At 35.1% G+C, this 14,774-nt stretch overlaps 1 protein-coding gene across 20 annotated transcripts in view; it reads right to left on the bottom strand.

Moving 5' to 3' along the window:
- Positions 1 to 14,774, bottom strand: part of CDC14B (cell division cycle 14B) — a 128,299-nt gene that overhangs the window by 43,001 nt on the left and 70,524 nt on the right. For all 20 annotated transcript variants that reach the window (XM_027550265.1, XM_027550264.1, XM_027550258.1 and 17 more), the window contains 3 exons: positions 14,448 to 14,538; positions 13,821 to 13,896; positions 11,655 to 11,747 (listed from right to left, as the gene is read on the bottom strand). In XM_027550265.1, the coding sequence (XP_027406066.1) occupies positions 11,655 to 11,747; positions 13,821 to 13,896; positions 14,448 to 14,538 (260 nt within the window). The remainder of the gene's footprint in view (positions 1 to 11,654; positions 11,748 to 13,820; positions 13,897 to 14,447; positions 14,539 to 14,774) is intronic.

Raw genomic sequence — 14,774 nt, forward strand, 5'->3', positions numbered from 1 at the left:
ACTGCTATGCTCAGGCTTTTTTCTTGTTGTGAAGACTGGGGGCTACTTTCTAGTTGCGGTGTGCGGGCTTCTTATTGCGGTGACCTTTCCTGTTGTGGAGCACAGGCTCCAGGGTGCGTGGGCTTCAGTATCTGCAGCGTGTGGACTCAGTATTTGTGGCTCCCGGGCCCTAGAGCACAGGCTCAATAGTTGTGGCACACAGGTTTACTTTCTCCTGTGGCATTGGGGATCTTCCTGGATCATGGGTTGAACCCATGTCTCCTGCATTGCCAAGTGGATTCTTTACCACTGAGCCATCAGGGAAGCCCAGAATTAGCATTTTAAGAACAGATTTTATAAATCAAAATGTTAGACTAAGCACACGCTTTTACCTCACCTCCCTTCTAAAATACTGAAATGATAGTAAAGAAGTATGTGGGAGATGGCAGTAGAGGATGGATTGGGACTGGGACTGCGAGGCGGATGAGAGGAACAAAGATGCTGATTAACTCCATCCACTTAGATTTAACAATTTACGATACTGTACAGGTTTCCTATAAAACTTCATTTGTTTACTATTGTCATTTGCTTCTTTTATCTTCAGAACTACGTCATGCTTCAATTTTCAACTGGTAGAATACTTCAGGTAGATTTTTTAGCATTTGAGGTCCGCAGTCGATGGACCTCTTTGCATTTCTGAAGTATCTTGTTTTCTGCCCTGACACTTATGGACCATATATATGATTTCAGGTCTGCAGTCTTTTCTCTCAGTTTATAGCTGTTGTTCCATGCTTTTCTCATTTCCAGTACTGCAGAAGTATTTTACTAGTCTCATTATCTCCTCCTTTTCCTCACCTGCTCCACTGGTATCCCTTTAAATAAGACACACCACAGCCCCAGTTAAACTTGCCTAGGACTTCTGACCCCCATTCTATCCAAAGGCACGTCTTTTTCCAACTCAGAGTCTTCCAGCAGGGCATTTTCCACCCATATATAGAGACAAGGGGTGAGAGAGGCCACAGCATCAGATGTGGCATACATATATTATCACCCAAATTCAATTCAATTCTAAAGCTTACTCTGGGATAAAACACACTTTGAATTTTGACTAGTAAAAATAAATCACAAAAGAATTTAACTATGAATTTTTAAAATCGCCATTACTTAGATTTATATAAACGAGCTGTTTCTTCTACCAAATTGTGAACATTCTGAAGTGAGAATCCAAGTCTCATGTTACACCATAACTCCACATGCATAAATCATGTATGGACTCTGATTTGATGCTTCATTTGCTGAACTTAAATCTACTTATAATAGTTAGGAAACTTTAAAATAATTGATAAAATACATTGGTATAAATATAAAAACATCACTGGATTAAGAAAAATTATAAAAATAAAAAATCCAGCAAGAATCTCTGAAACTTAGAGAAGGATATATCTTAAAACTAGTCAGGTTCCAGATGGTATCTTATCAATTTTGTTTTAAGACTCATAAATGGAAATGTCTACCCTGTTTCTAAAAATGATTTTACCCCATTTACTCTAAAAATAATACAGAACTATGATCAACTAACTATACAGACTCTTCTAACACGTATTTATCTATAGCAGCATATAAAGCCACAAAGAACAATCAATCCCAAAAACAAAGGAATGCTTTCTTATCAAGATTCAGACAAATCTTTAAGAACAGCAATACTGACTCACAGAAGGTTGTAAACTACCATGAATTAATTAATCAAAATCATCTATAATCACAGTCAATATTATATTTATCTAACATATTACTTTAAGAAAAAAGTCTTTTAAATCTTTTTTGGGGGGTCAATGAGGGTAAGAATAAGACTTGATTCACTTATGTATTTGCATACATATACATTTCTAATACAACCTTCTCTCAAATTATATAAAATTTTCCTTAAGCACTGGTTAAAGATAATTCCTCCAACTCAAGACTGTAGTTCTTTGGTTTCTTTAGTTACTAAAATTGCAATGGTATTATTTCCTTCTAACTTTCACAACAAAAACAGCCTCTAATACATTAAATAATTGTGAATACAAATTCAGTTCAAAGAACCCAAAAACAATGTAACATTTTTTCCTATGGAAATAAAAACGTAAATTCCTAGTGATGAAATTTTTAAACACAGACTTTAGGTACAATGAGATAAGCTGAAGGAAATTTACAGATTCAGAGTAAGTTTGTTATACAATGCTATCATATGAATGTTTGTGTCCTATCTAAAATTCATGTTTAAAACCCAACTTCCCAAAAGTGATAGTAGTATTAATAGCAGATGTGGCCTTTGAGACAGCCATGAGTGAAGCCCTCAAGAATGGGATTAGTGTCTTATAAAAGGGACTTCAGAGAGACCCCCAGGCCTTTCCACCATGTGAGAGCCCGCACTGGACTATGCTGTCAGCCCCATCTTGGATTCTCAGCCTCCAAAACTGTAAGAAAGAAACTTCTGTTATTTACAAGCCTCCCCAGCCTCTGGCATTTTGTTATAGCAGCCCCAGAGGACTAAACATGTAACAATCAAAGAAATGTTTTCTAACAATCTGTAATTCTTAATTCTATACCCACTTCCCTAGTCAAAAGCCCTTCCCAAATAAAATTATCATTAATTTGTTCTTGAGAAGAATCCTTAAAATGGCTCCCATATTAACCTAAATTCTCAAATTAGTAAACTCTAAATCAATCCAATGTTATGATGCATCACTGTATTCCCAGCAATTTGGAAGTTATACGCTTATCAAATTCTTTTGGTGTATTTTCATGAAAAGCTATATATATAGAATGGTCACTCTAACTGCACGTTGCTATCCCCAAATAGAAAACGCCGAGATATTAAACAACTGTAATAGCTAACTTCCAAGACAGCCCCCAAAATATTCATCTCCTGATATTTTCACCCTTAAGGAACAGGTCACCACTCTGTAAACAGTGGCCAGCTTCCGTGGTGGCTCAGATGGGTTTAATGGTAGAATGTGACTTCTGAGGCTAGATCATAAAAATGTTGTGGCCTTTACCGTGCTTTCTTTAGGACTCCTCATTCGAAGTAAATTAAGCTGTTATTTGTGAGGGCAGCCCACGTGGCAAGGAACTGAGGGCCTTTGCCAACAACCAGTGCTAGTTGCCGGGCATGTAAACCGGGTCATCTAAGCACTGGATCCTCTAACTCCAGTCATGCCTTCAGACTAACTGCAGCCCAGCTGAATCCAGAAACAGACACACCCAAGTCAGCCACTTTCAAATACATTCCCCACAGGAACCATTAGAGAGAATATCAATTGTTGTTTTAAGTCACTAAGTAATGGCATAGTCTGTACAGTACCAAGAGATAATACAGTAAGTAATGCAATAAAGTATTACCAAGTGATCATTTCAGTTTGTTGAAAGTGGCTAATTTTTATTTTTAATGTGGCAAGTACAGAAATGTAATGGTAAGGAAGCCCCATGGCTTAGGAAACATAAGTAAAGAGAACCTGCTCTCTCTCTCCAGGGTAAGCAATGTCTCTGAAGCAGCAAAAGGCAATCTCACTGGAAAAATAAAATATTGGGGTAGAAAATACTTAGGAAGTCAGTAGTGCTTTTCATGTATCATGTATCATGAAAAGCATGGTTTGATACTGTGGGGGTTTTTTGGGTTGTTTTATTTTTTGCTGAACAATACTGCAGCCATTTCTAGGACCTCCACTGCCCCCATTTAAAAAATCACCATCTACCTAAACCAGCCTCTGTGAAAACTTCTGATTTTGGATTGCTGATCTATGTTTCAATACTGGAAGAGGCTCAAGTAGCAATGGATAAATTAGTGGACTGAAACAAAAAGATCACAACTTGATCATTTATAGTTTTAATCATGACAGTTCAGGTCTCAAACAATAAAGTGCAGTTGTTTAGACAGGTGCTTCTCATTTCTATTCTTCTACAGAACATTTTGAAGTTTAATCTATATAGTTAGAGAAGCCTTTGGCAGAGTTTAGAAAACCAAGTCATCTGAGTTAATCATAACAAAGGGTATTTAAATTCCAACAACAAATGTGGCAGCCCAATAAACCAGTAAACTATTTTCAATTATTCCTCATGGAGAAATGTCACAACGTTTCTTGTATTTAATTATTTCCACATCAGCCAGATGACACAGTCATTCCAATGCCAAGAACTTGATTGATCTTTTTTTAAAAAATCATTATACGGATTAACATACAATTTTCATAAATCATTGCAAACTGGAAACAAGTTTAAAGATTCAACTGCTGGATAAAAAAGTTGAACAAGGAAAAGATTATCTGTGATAAGCAATTTATGTGATTTTAAAAAAGTAAATAAGAGAAAATCACTGTTACAGTTCCTGCACAAATACTAGTTAAAAAAAAGAAAATCCCAAATCACCCTAAAAAAAAAAAAAATCAGATGGCCTTACATTTCAATGGTTTTAACCTCTCAAATTACTTTTATTTGTATGTACAGTAGGTTGGTATAATGATGTTCAATTTAGATAAAAGGAAACTGGAACTTTGACCTAGCAAACACATCTCTACCATGGCCAGACAACTAATGAATGTGTAGGAATTTGCCTTGGCTATAAGGGTAAATGGATATATTCTATGTGAGTAGCAGGGACTTTTTTTTGAGACAAAGCAAAAATCCTGAATTTTTAAAATAAAAACACCTAATTTTTAAACATCAGCAAAAACAAACTACTAATTATAAATACTCTGTGGGTTACCTAAAGCTGGCAAGCTATTACTTTTTAACTTCTGGTGTTAACTGCTTACCCTGGGTCATACTCTTAATCCTTATTTATAGATAAGAAACTGGGTAAAACAAGTACTAAAACAAGAATGGGGGTCCAAAATTCCACAGAAGCCTCACAGATTTGCAAACATCATAAATGCTGCTGCTGCTAAGTCACTTCAGTCGTGTCCGACTCTATGCTAGCCCCTAGCAAGTCTCACAGAGAGCGGAAATATCAGTTAGGTTCAGCAAGGTGAAGAGGGAAGTAAAGTTGTGATGAACGATGGTGACACAGCCAGCTTCCTCCACCACAGTGCCACGCCGGCCCCCTTCTGTGGCTCTGGTGCGCCTCACACTAACTTTGCCCTGCCTTTCACAGATACCCAGGAAGGGTGTTTGCCCAGAGATAGGTGTTTACAAACACTTCGGCAGACCCAGCTGGTTCTGTCTCCCAGTCTCTGTTACCCTGTCTAGACTGCTGTTTGTTGAGCTGGATTCACACACACTGTTCCAGAGACTTTCCCCTCAGCTCGCCTTATTTTAAATTCTTGTCTAATCCCTTCACCTTGCAGCCACCTTAACCCAGCATAGAGTTTCTGAGTTCAAAATAATTAAATCATTAAGAAAAAATGGATGACAGGTTCAAAAGGTCATCATTAAATAACAAATTAAGCCCCTGAGCTCTTATTACAAATGTTGAAGCAATCTCAAATTCAGTGAAATTTAGGATTCTACTCACAGATGGCTGAATTAATATATTCCTAGAATTTCATCAGTATCACAATTTTGGGTATAAATGTTTACAAGTAAACCATTCTGAAGGCTTAAAAATTGCTTAAAACAAAAATATAATAATAGAGAGTGACATTTTGAACAGGGAATCCGTATGTTATCATAATTAGCTCTACAAAGTAATCTATTAAACATTACAAGAGGGCAAACTTGCAAATTATGTACCAACAGTTTGCTTGTGTCATTTATTTTACACTCAGGATGCTTTAACCACAGAAAATGTTAGAAACAATGGTTAATTTCCCAGGCAAGTTCTCAAAAGTACATTTAACCTATGGAAGAGCTAAGTACTGTATATGTGCAGGAAAATATAAATGTTGAGACAGTAAGATATAACCAAAGCTGATAACCAGTAAAATACAATGGCATCATTTTTGTTTTTTAATATAAAAAGCAGATTTAAGGTGTAATAATGGTAGGCAGAACCAAAAAAAGAAAGAAAATTACATTTAGTAAATGCTTACTTTGTGCCAGATAGTCTACCAGACTGAAATTAAAAGCTAGCTCAATTTGAACCTAAATCCTTCAACTTCTGAAATGAAATCCCTAAACCCTTTACAATGGCCTCTTCCAAACAGCTGTTTGCAACTAGAAATTAATGTTTATTCCTTCCAGTGTAATAATATACCACTATTACTATAAAGTATGCACATAAGAAACTAAATAGAAAAGGTGACATTTCTAAAATGAATCATTATATACTGTAATTATGTTAAAAATTGTGTTCACTAAAATATTAATAGATTTTAATGTGATTGATATACTTCAATTTTTTAAAATCTTGATTTAAAAGCCTAGGTGCAAGTTCAGCTATTTCAGTTCTTGATTTTAATCGCTGTGGTAACTGAAAAAGATAGTCTTTAAAATTCGTTTCTCCATTCTTTGTATTTCTTGTGAACTGGAAGTTGTATCAATAGGCTTGTGCATTAGTATACATTGTATCACATCAGAAAAGAGACTACCTAAATTACCACTATTGGTGCTAAAAATGGCCACTGGATTAGGTGCTAACCATCAAATCCCTAAAGAGCCTCTTGATGTAGGTGAAAGAGGAGAATGAAAAAGCTGGCTTAAAATTCAACATTCAAAAAAGTAAGATCATGGCATCCAAAATGGGGGAAAAAATGGAAACAGTGACAAACTTTGTTTTCCTGGGTTCCAAAATCACTGCAGACGCTGACTGCAGCCATGATATTAAAAGACACTTGCTCCTTGGAAGAAAAGCTATGACAAACTTAGCGTATCCACTTTGCCAACAAACGTCCGTATAGTCAAACCTATGGTTTTTTTTCAGTAGTCATGTACAGACAGATGTGACAGTTGGACCATAAGAGGGCCAAGCACTAAAGAATTGATGCTTTCGAACTGCTGTGCTGGAGAAGACTCTTGAGAGTCCCTTGGACAGCAAGGAGATCAAACCAGTCAATCCTAAAGGAAATCAACCCTGAATATTCACTGGAGGACTGGTACTGAAGCTGAAGCTCCAATCCTTTGGCCACCTGATGAGAAGAGCCGACTCACTGGAAAAGACTCTGATGCTGGGAAAGATTGAGGGCAGGAGAAGGGGGAGACAGAGGGTGAGTTAGATGGCATCACCAACTCAACAGATATGAGTTTGAGCAGACTCAGAGTTGGTGAAGAACAGGGAAGCCTGGAGAGCTGTAGTCCATGGGGTGACAGAGTTGGACACAATTTAGTGACTGAACAACAATAATCAAATCCCTTTAATATATCATTATACATCATTTACCATGATATGTAAATGCAAGTGCAGGAATGATTACACTCGTTTTTTCATCCCGTTCAGCAATGACGTACATTTGGTTAGTAAATTTCTAATTTCCTAAATGCTAATCGATAGATGCTAGAATAGTGCTGCACATTTTTCAAATATTTAGCAAATGAGTTAAAAACCTATTGAAATCTTGTTAAAGCTGGTTTTAAAATTTTGTTTTGTGGCTATTAATGTAATACTTTACTTCAAAAACTGGTTATTAAAGGGAACTGGCTATTCATTCTGCCTTCTCGGTAAGAAAATTGGTTTCAGGGTAACCAAAGAGTCCCAACTGAATGAGGGAAAGCTTAATTCCCATAAAAGTAAGACAGCTAATAAGTGAAAGAATGAATAATTTAAAAAATGTTATACTGATACCCTAGTAAAATGATTGATTCAATCAAGCATATTTGATTGTTTAAAACAGTAAGACGCATGGTTGATAGGGAACTGAATATACAAACAGTTCCAAAATCACCCCCCACAGAATGCTTAAATCATAAGGACGAAACAATGTATTGAAGAGATTTGATGGTTAGCATTTAATCCAGTGGCCATTTTTAGCATCACTAATGGTAATGTAGGTATTCTATGTTTTCTGATTGATACAACATATAGTACTAAGGCAAACCTGTTGATACAACTTTCAGTTCGCAAGAAATGCAAATAATGGAGAAACAAGTTTAAAAAATACCACAAAGAAAAAAAAAAAAAAAAGAACAACAACAACAACAAAAAACCACAAAGAAGAAACCAGAGAAATTCAAAAGGTGGAACTTTCTACAAGAAACTAGGTCTGGTTTCTTAAAAAAAAAAAAAAAATCAATGTTAGCTAAAAAGGACCATGTGTGAGAGAGATTTAAATACACAACAACCATAGCAATATATGGTCCTGAATTAGATATTGGTGTAGACACTTTGGATTAATTGAGAAATACAAATATAATCTGGGTATACAGATGATGGAACATGTACTGAAATGAAAGAACAGATCACTGACTAAGAAAAGTCATGTGATAAAATTATACTGGTGAACATACGCTGCTTCTATAAAGATAAAAGTATCTTTTAAAAGAAATTTTTCTAAGTTTCTCAAGGGTCTGAATATGGTTTTGTACACATTTTTTATAACAAAATGACAAAGTTTCAAACTTTGATTTTCGAAATGCCCTCACAAAAGTGAATTTGTTTTGCAAAGCATTTACTTTTCCACTTAGAATTTCATCCTTACTTGAAATGACAGGTTAAAGTACCACCACCCCAAAATCGGGCTAGGAAACAGCCACTGACTTATCACAACATGGCAGCAAACTTATCATTTTGTAAAATGCTAGGATTAAATTATCCTTTTCTCAAAAAAAAACAAAACAAAAAACCACACACAAAACTCAGTTATCTTTTATGTCCCTCAACTCTTTTATTGTGAGTGATACAAAAAGATTTTTAGTTTTACCCTAATTTGTTATCCAAGAATCTAATATTTCAGATAACTGGCAAATCTGTTTACCAGACCACATAAACTTAATAGTTAGAAACACATTGAAAAGTCAAGCTGCTCTTATTTCTTACACCACACATGGTGCCCGACCATCTGACAAAAGGACTAAATATACAGACATGTCAATCCTATTTTAAGTATTTGAGTATTTTAAGTATTTGTAAGGCCTAACTGCTTCTGTTGTTAGGGTAAAAAATAAACAGAATTACTAACTTTATCCTTTCACTCTCTTCACACCCTCTATTAGGTCCTTTTGCGTATACAAGGATGAAGGGAGAATAGTTCCTTTCAGAGGCCCAGAGTTTAATAAAAAGACAGTCAGTCCTTTTAAACAGATTCAGTCCATTTGGAATACTTCTTCCTGACTGTACTTCCTCCAGACTTTTTGCTTTAATGTTACTACACCACCCTCTAAGTCAATCATTAAAAAGCCTTATTATCTCCAAAATTCCTCAAACAACTTCAGGAAAAGGTCATCAGACCTGAAGGTCAATTTTTAAGGAATTTTCATGCATCTCTGTAAATCTTTAATTGGAGAACTCCATAGTCTTCAATCAGATCAAACCTATACCACTTACTTACTTACGTACTTGGGGTATACACACTTATGTATTGACACTCCTTTGCTACTATTAATAAATCTCCTTTTCTTAGAAGTTTTTCTCCTGTTTCCCCACCTAGCATCATTATAGCCCCAATCTCCTACTTGAACGAGCCAGTCATGGCTACAAAGCCATTTGCTACAGCCAAGAGCCATAAACCTCCTGCCAAGCTGGCTTCTAACTGAACAGAGGAATGAACTCAAGTGTAATTGTTTACCTGGCACTTTCCTAACCAGTCAAATCAGTGCTAACCTGGGAGTCTAAAACCCTGGAAGGATTTCTAAATCTAAAACATATTAGCTGTAGAAAAATACACTTTTACATGCCAAAATACAACCATAAACAAAGTCAAAAGGCTAACACCAAACTGGGAACCAGTATGCCAACACATTTTCAATCAATATGCCAATGGGTATTGAGTTTTTTCACTACCTTAAAAAAAAAAAAAAAAAACCAAAAAATTTAAGACGAGAGATTTCTTATTTATAAAATTATCAAGTGTTTTATTTCTAAGACAACCCTTGGTTCCCACCATACCCACAGCTACCCTCTAAGGGATTCTTTCACACTGAAGTCATCATATCTGGCTACTCAAGATCCCACCATTTTAGAGATCATCTCATCTGACCAGAGAGAGACAATGGACTGACCCCAAAGTAGTTCAGGAGAGTGCTGTGTGTTCTGCTCAGGAGAACATTCTCTTAAATGAAACAACTTCAGCCATTCCAGATTTTTCTCCTGGGCAAGAAAGACTTTTACTGTTACATCAAAAGCCATTTCTTCAGGGTTCCCTTTAATACTTTATGAACACCAAGAATTCTGGCTGTGTCCTTTTTCCTGGAAAGTTATCACAGTTTAATCTGTGGTGCTCCTCTCCCCATTGACTAGCCAAGTAATGGGACCAAATATCCCACTTAAAGCAGCTACCTTCTTCATTCTCTTTCTCTTGGGATCCTGCATAGCCTCCTACCAGCACTGCCCCCTCAGGAGTTTTGCTGCTAAGTACAATAAACATCAGGGAAGATGACAAAAGCCAAAAAGTATAAGTCCTTATCTGGGTAAGCTTGAAAAAAAAAAACAAATTTTAAGAAACATAATCTAAAGTCTGTGTTTCATACATTCAGAGATGATAATAAAACTTAGTTATCTCAGAATCACTTCTCTCGATTACTTTTGTGAACATAAACAAACACAAACCCCCACCATAAACATAGAAAAGAAAACTATCCAACTATTTTGAGGTGCAATTTCACCAAGTACCATGAACTTTTTGGTCTAATCACTGTGAATTCCAAATTTTCAAACTACATGTCAGAAAAACAGTTTTAAGTGAAAGCATGACAGAAGCAACCTGGGGGAAGAAACAACTTACCCCAAGAACTCCAGCACCAACCCTTTTTTTATCTAGAATAACTACTCGATATTTTCCCCCACTTGGTAGAGCAGCTAGGTTCCACACCGCCAAAAACATGAAGACCACCACTGCAAGAAGGACCTCTTGGCTTATTTAGGAAAATCTGTTACTTAGGTACTCCTAGAGATGAATGAAAGTACTACACAAAACCTGACTCTAAATAACCAAATACTTTCCATGACATTTACACATAAATGAAATTCGTAAGTCATGAAATACTGGCTATGCCAAAATAGTCTTCCAATGACCTAAACAGACCACCCACTCAATGCTGTGTATAATCTACACAGTATGTTACCCATTTTCCTACAATATTGACATGCCATGTCCTGCTATATGCTTTGACATGTTCAGAATCATACCTCAGTTGGGGAAATATTGCCTGTACTCAAATTATAAAGAACTCTAACCACATGTGATACACTTTTTATGTATTTTGGTTTTGTTTTTATAAATCAATCGAAATCTTGACTCTACTTTCATAACTTTACTACATGTATCATGACTTAATAGAAACACAGCTTTGGGTCATTATTTTCTAAATTTAAGTGCCATAACACTTAAAAAGGTATTCATGGTAGTTGATCTTTTTTTAAAAATAGACTTTAAAAAAAAGCAGTTTCAGGTTCAGAACAGCAAAACTGAGTAGAAGTTACAGACATCTCCCATATACCCCTTATCCTCTCCATAGACTTTCCCACTTGGTCAATTTTTATAAAGCAAAAGATATTCTTTCCGGCAAGAAATCAAGATCTCTTAGAAAAAAGTAATATCAAAACGCCAACTACAAATACCACTGTTGTACATGATTTCACTAAAATATTAGAAAAGTAGTTAAATACTTACCATATAACATCCAACAAGGAAAGCAGCATTTGCTTGTTTTCTCTGATCAGGGCCAGTAAAATGTATAATTTTCTTCCTCATCATTGTAATGGACTGCATAAAGATAAACAGTTGCTAGTATTTCCTTTCTAATTTCAAGTTTTCAAAAACTTTATTTTGTGATTAAAATAAATTCTGGATCTCACAATGTTGAAGCATTCAGAAAGACTTTTTAAATTGATACTCAAAAATACTATGTACATTCCCATAAAAGACATACTCTTGGAATAGAACAAATGTATAATTGAAGAGTGGGAGAGGAGACACCTGAAATTAATATATCATAAATCAACCACACTTCAATTTTTTTAAAAGGAGGAGATACACACAGATACACTTTGAAAGTATAGACTATCTCTGAAAGAATACATAAAAGCTGGAAAAGGTAGTAAAAGAGATCGTTTTTCCTTTCCCTATTGTCTGATTTTTAAAAAAATCTATTTCTGAAACCTTTAAATTAAAAGGGTACAAAAATAGGTAAAATAATTCACTCTGTTAGAAATCAGGATAGTGAATGGGGTAGGGAGGAGTGGAGTGAGGAGGGTGGTACAGAGATAACCAGGAGAGAGAAAATGGGCTGTTCCTAGGGTGTTGCTAGAATGTTCTGTTCTTGATTAAGTTAAAAATAAAAAGGATATAGAAAGTAAAACCAAAGGAACAACATGATTTGTTAGTACTTCTTTACATGTACTTCACTAACTTGAGTTGAAATGTTTCAATTAAGGGTAAGAAATAGGATATATTCAGCTGAATAAGCACAGTATTTCTTCACTTCTGTGAGCCAGTGTTTTGGGTATTTCAATGATGAACGTGTACATGATGAATTTTCCTTTAGTTGTTTACACAGAGTAAGAGACACAAGTTGATTTAAAAAAACAACAACAACCCAACCAGCCCTCAAGCAGCATAAGACACTCTTACTATAAATTCAACACATTTTTTATCACTATTAATTGAACAAGGAATCAAAGTTTCAATCAGGTTGGATGGTCAATACGCTACAAGTTGTTCTAGTGAATATTAATGATTTTTTAATTTTGAAAAAAGGATGAATATAATCTTCATTGACCCAAAGGATAAAAGTCCTTCAGTTCAGTTCAGCCACTCAGTCATGTCCGACTCTTTGCGACCCCATGAATGGCAGCACGCCAGGCCTCCCTGTCCATCACCAACTCCCGGAGTTCACTCAAACTCAAGTCCATCGAGTCGGTGATGCCATCCAGCCATCTCATCCTCTGTCGTCCCCTTTTCCTCCTGCCCCCAATCCCTTGGATGGCCAAATATTTCTAATGTGTAATTTTAAGTCTGATGTTCAAGGGAGAAAATATCTGCCTTACTCACTAATTAATTTTCAATGTAATATAATTTTTAGTTGACAATGAGTTTTATTTCTGTGTAGTAGTCTAATAAATAATCAACTGAATAAACTTGTTTTTAAAGAGTACCCGCCCCCAAATCCAGTATTTCTACTTGAGAATTTATAGTGACTCTTGGAATTGCTAGCAGTATATAAACTTTTTGTTTTATATAACTAATAATTCAAAGTTTTTTAAAAAATAAATGAATAAGGTCTAAGTTCAAACCAACAATACACTCTTATAATTTAGTGATACTCTTAAATATATGCTGTTTGCTCCTGTTTCCCTACTCCTTAATCATATGTGTAAAGGGTCAAGTAAAGAGTCACAAGTAGTAAAATATGAGAGATTCAAGATACAATAAAGTAAGATGAACTGATTTCTCTTAGTCTCCTAACATTCCCTACCACAGTGAAGGGAGAAAGAACAATGACCAAAGGAAGGAAAGCTTCTCTTGTTAGGTTTCAGTTCTATTAACTCAGACAATAAGAGATTCACTTTATTAACAACTTCCACTTTGGCTTTTCAAGTATCTAAACATCACCAATCCAAATCAGAATCAAATGACCCAAACTTAAACCATTCCATCAAAACTCTAGAAAAACAGATATACTATGACTTCATAAAACAATAAACCACATGTATGTCCCAAACACCACTGTAGTGAAAAAACATGACATTGCCTTTTAAAAAATAGATTCCCCCTCCTTCCCACAAGATCAGGCTAATCATGATTATTTAAGTGAAACCTCAGTAAAAAGTACTTTACCTTTAATTTCTTATTTATCTTGCAGCAGTATCTGTAAACCATTGCTAGATTGAGTGGTCCAAAATCTGCGTAGAAGCTGCAAAAATGAAACACAAAAATGTGTATGTGTGTTCCAGATGCTCTGAATATAACTGCCTTTTTGTAGGTATGAGATCAAAATAAAGCAAGAAAGTACACACCAAATTATTATAGGTCATATAACTTAAACGTTATTGCCTTACTAATAGAAGAAATACTTTGGTAAAAAGATGACTGTTAAATAACATGATAAGTGCTACAACACCTTTAAATCTAACCTCAAATAATACATGAAAATACTTTCTAAATAAAAAAGGCTATTTTTCCACACATTTTTCCACTGGCAAAATTATCTTACTTAGTATACTAGTTTATATTTCATTATACTGTAAGCTATTAGAATTTCAAATGTAAATTGTTAAACTTAGGAGAATTCTTTCACTTTTTGATTTTTCCCCTCCTAAGGATCTATTTTATGACCAAGGATTAAAATCAGCATCCTGCAACTAACAATCAACAGATTTGCAATGTTCCAATTTTATAAACATACCTTTAGATTTTTCACAATAAAAAAAAGTTACTAACAATCTTTTAAAAAGCAATACTTACTTTTCATATTCAAGTTCATTATCTATGCTGAAATAATGTACATTTGATGAACTCTTTGGTCTGCTGAAGAGAATGGCAAAACAAAGGCGATCTGAAATGGAAAAATTGTAATGTTCCTTCCTTCACATTATTAAAAACGTTTCATATATCATGATGCAACTCTTTTCAGATGAAGTAAAAAAATTCCTTTTCCATGCATGTTTTACCTATGGTAAGGGTATCAGTGAGTAACTTCAAAATGTTCTATTTTGGTGGGTAATAATAAATAAGCAATTTTTAAGAAGGAGAAGTTGCCTTCAATATTAGTTTCAAGAGCTGTCAGCGACT

This window comes from Bos indicus x Bos taurus, chromosome 8 (assembly GCF_003369695.1).
Source record: "Bos indicus x Bos taurus breed Angus x Brahman F1 hybrid chromosome 8, Bos_hybrid_MaternalHap_v2.0, whole genome shotgun sequence".
Classification (NCBI taxonomy): domain Eukaryota; kingdom Metazoa; phylum Chordata; class Mammalia; order Artiodactyla; family Bovidae; genus Bos; species Bos indicus x Bos taurus.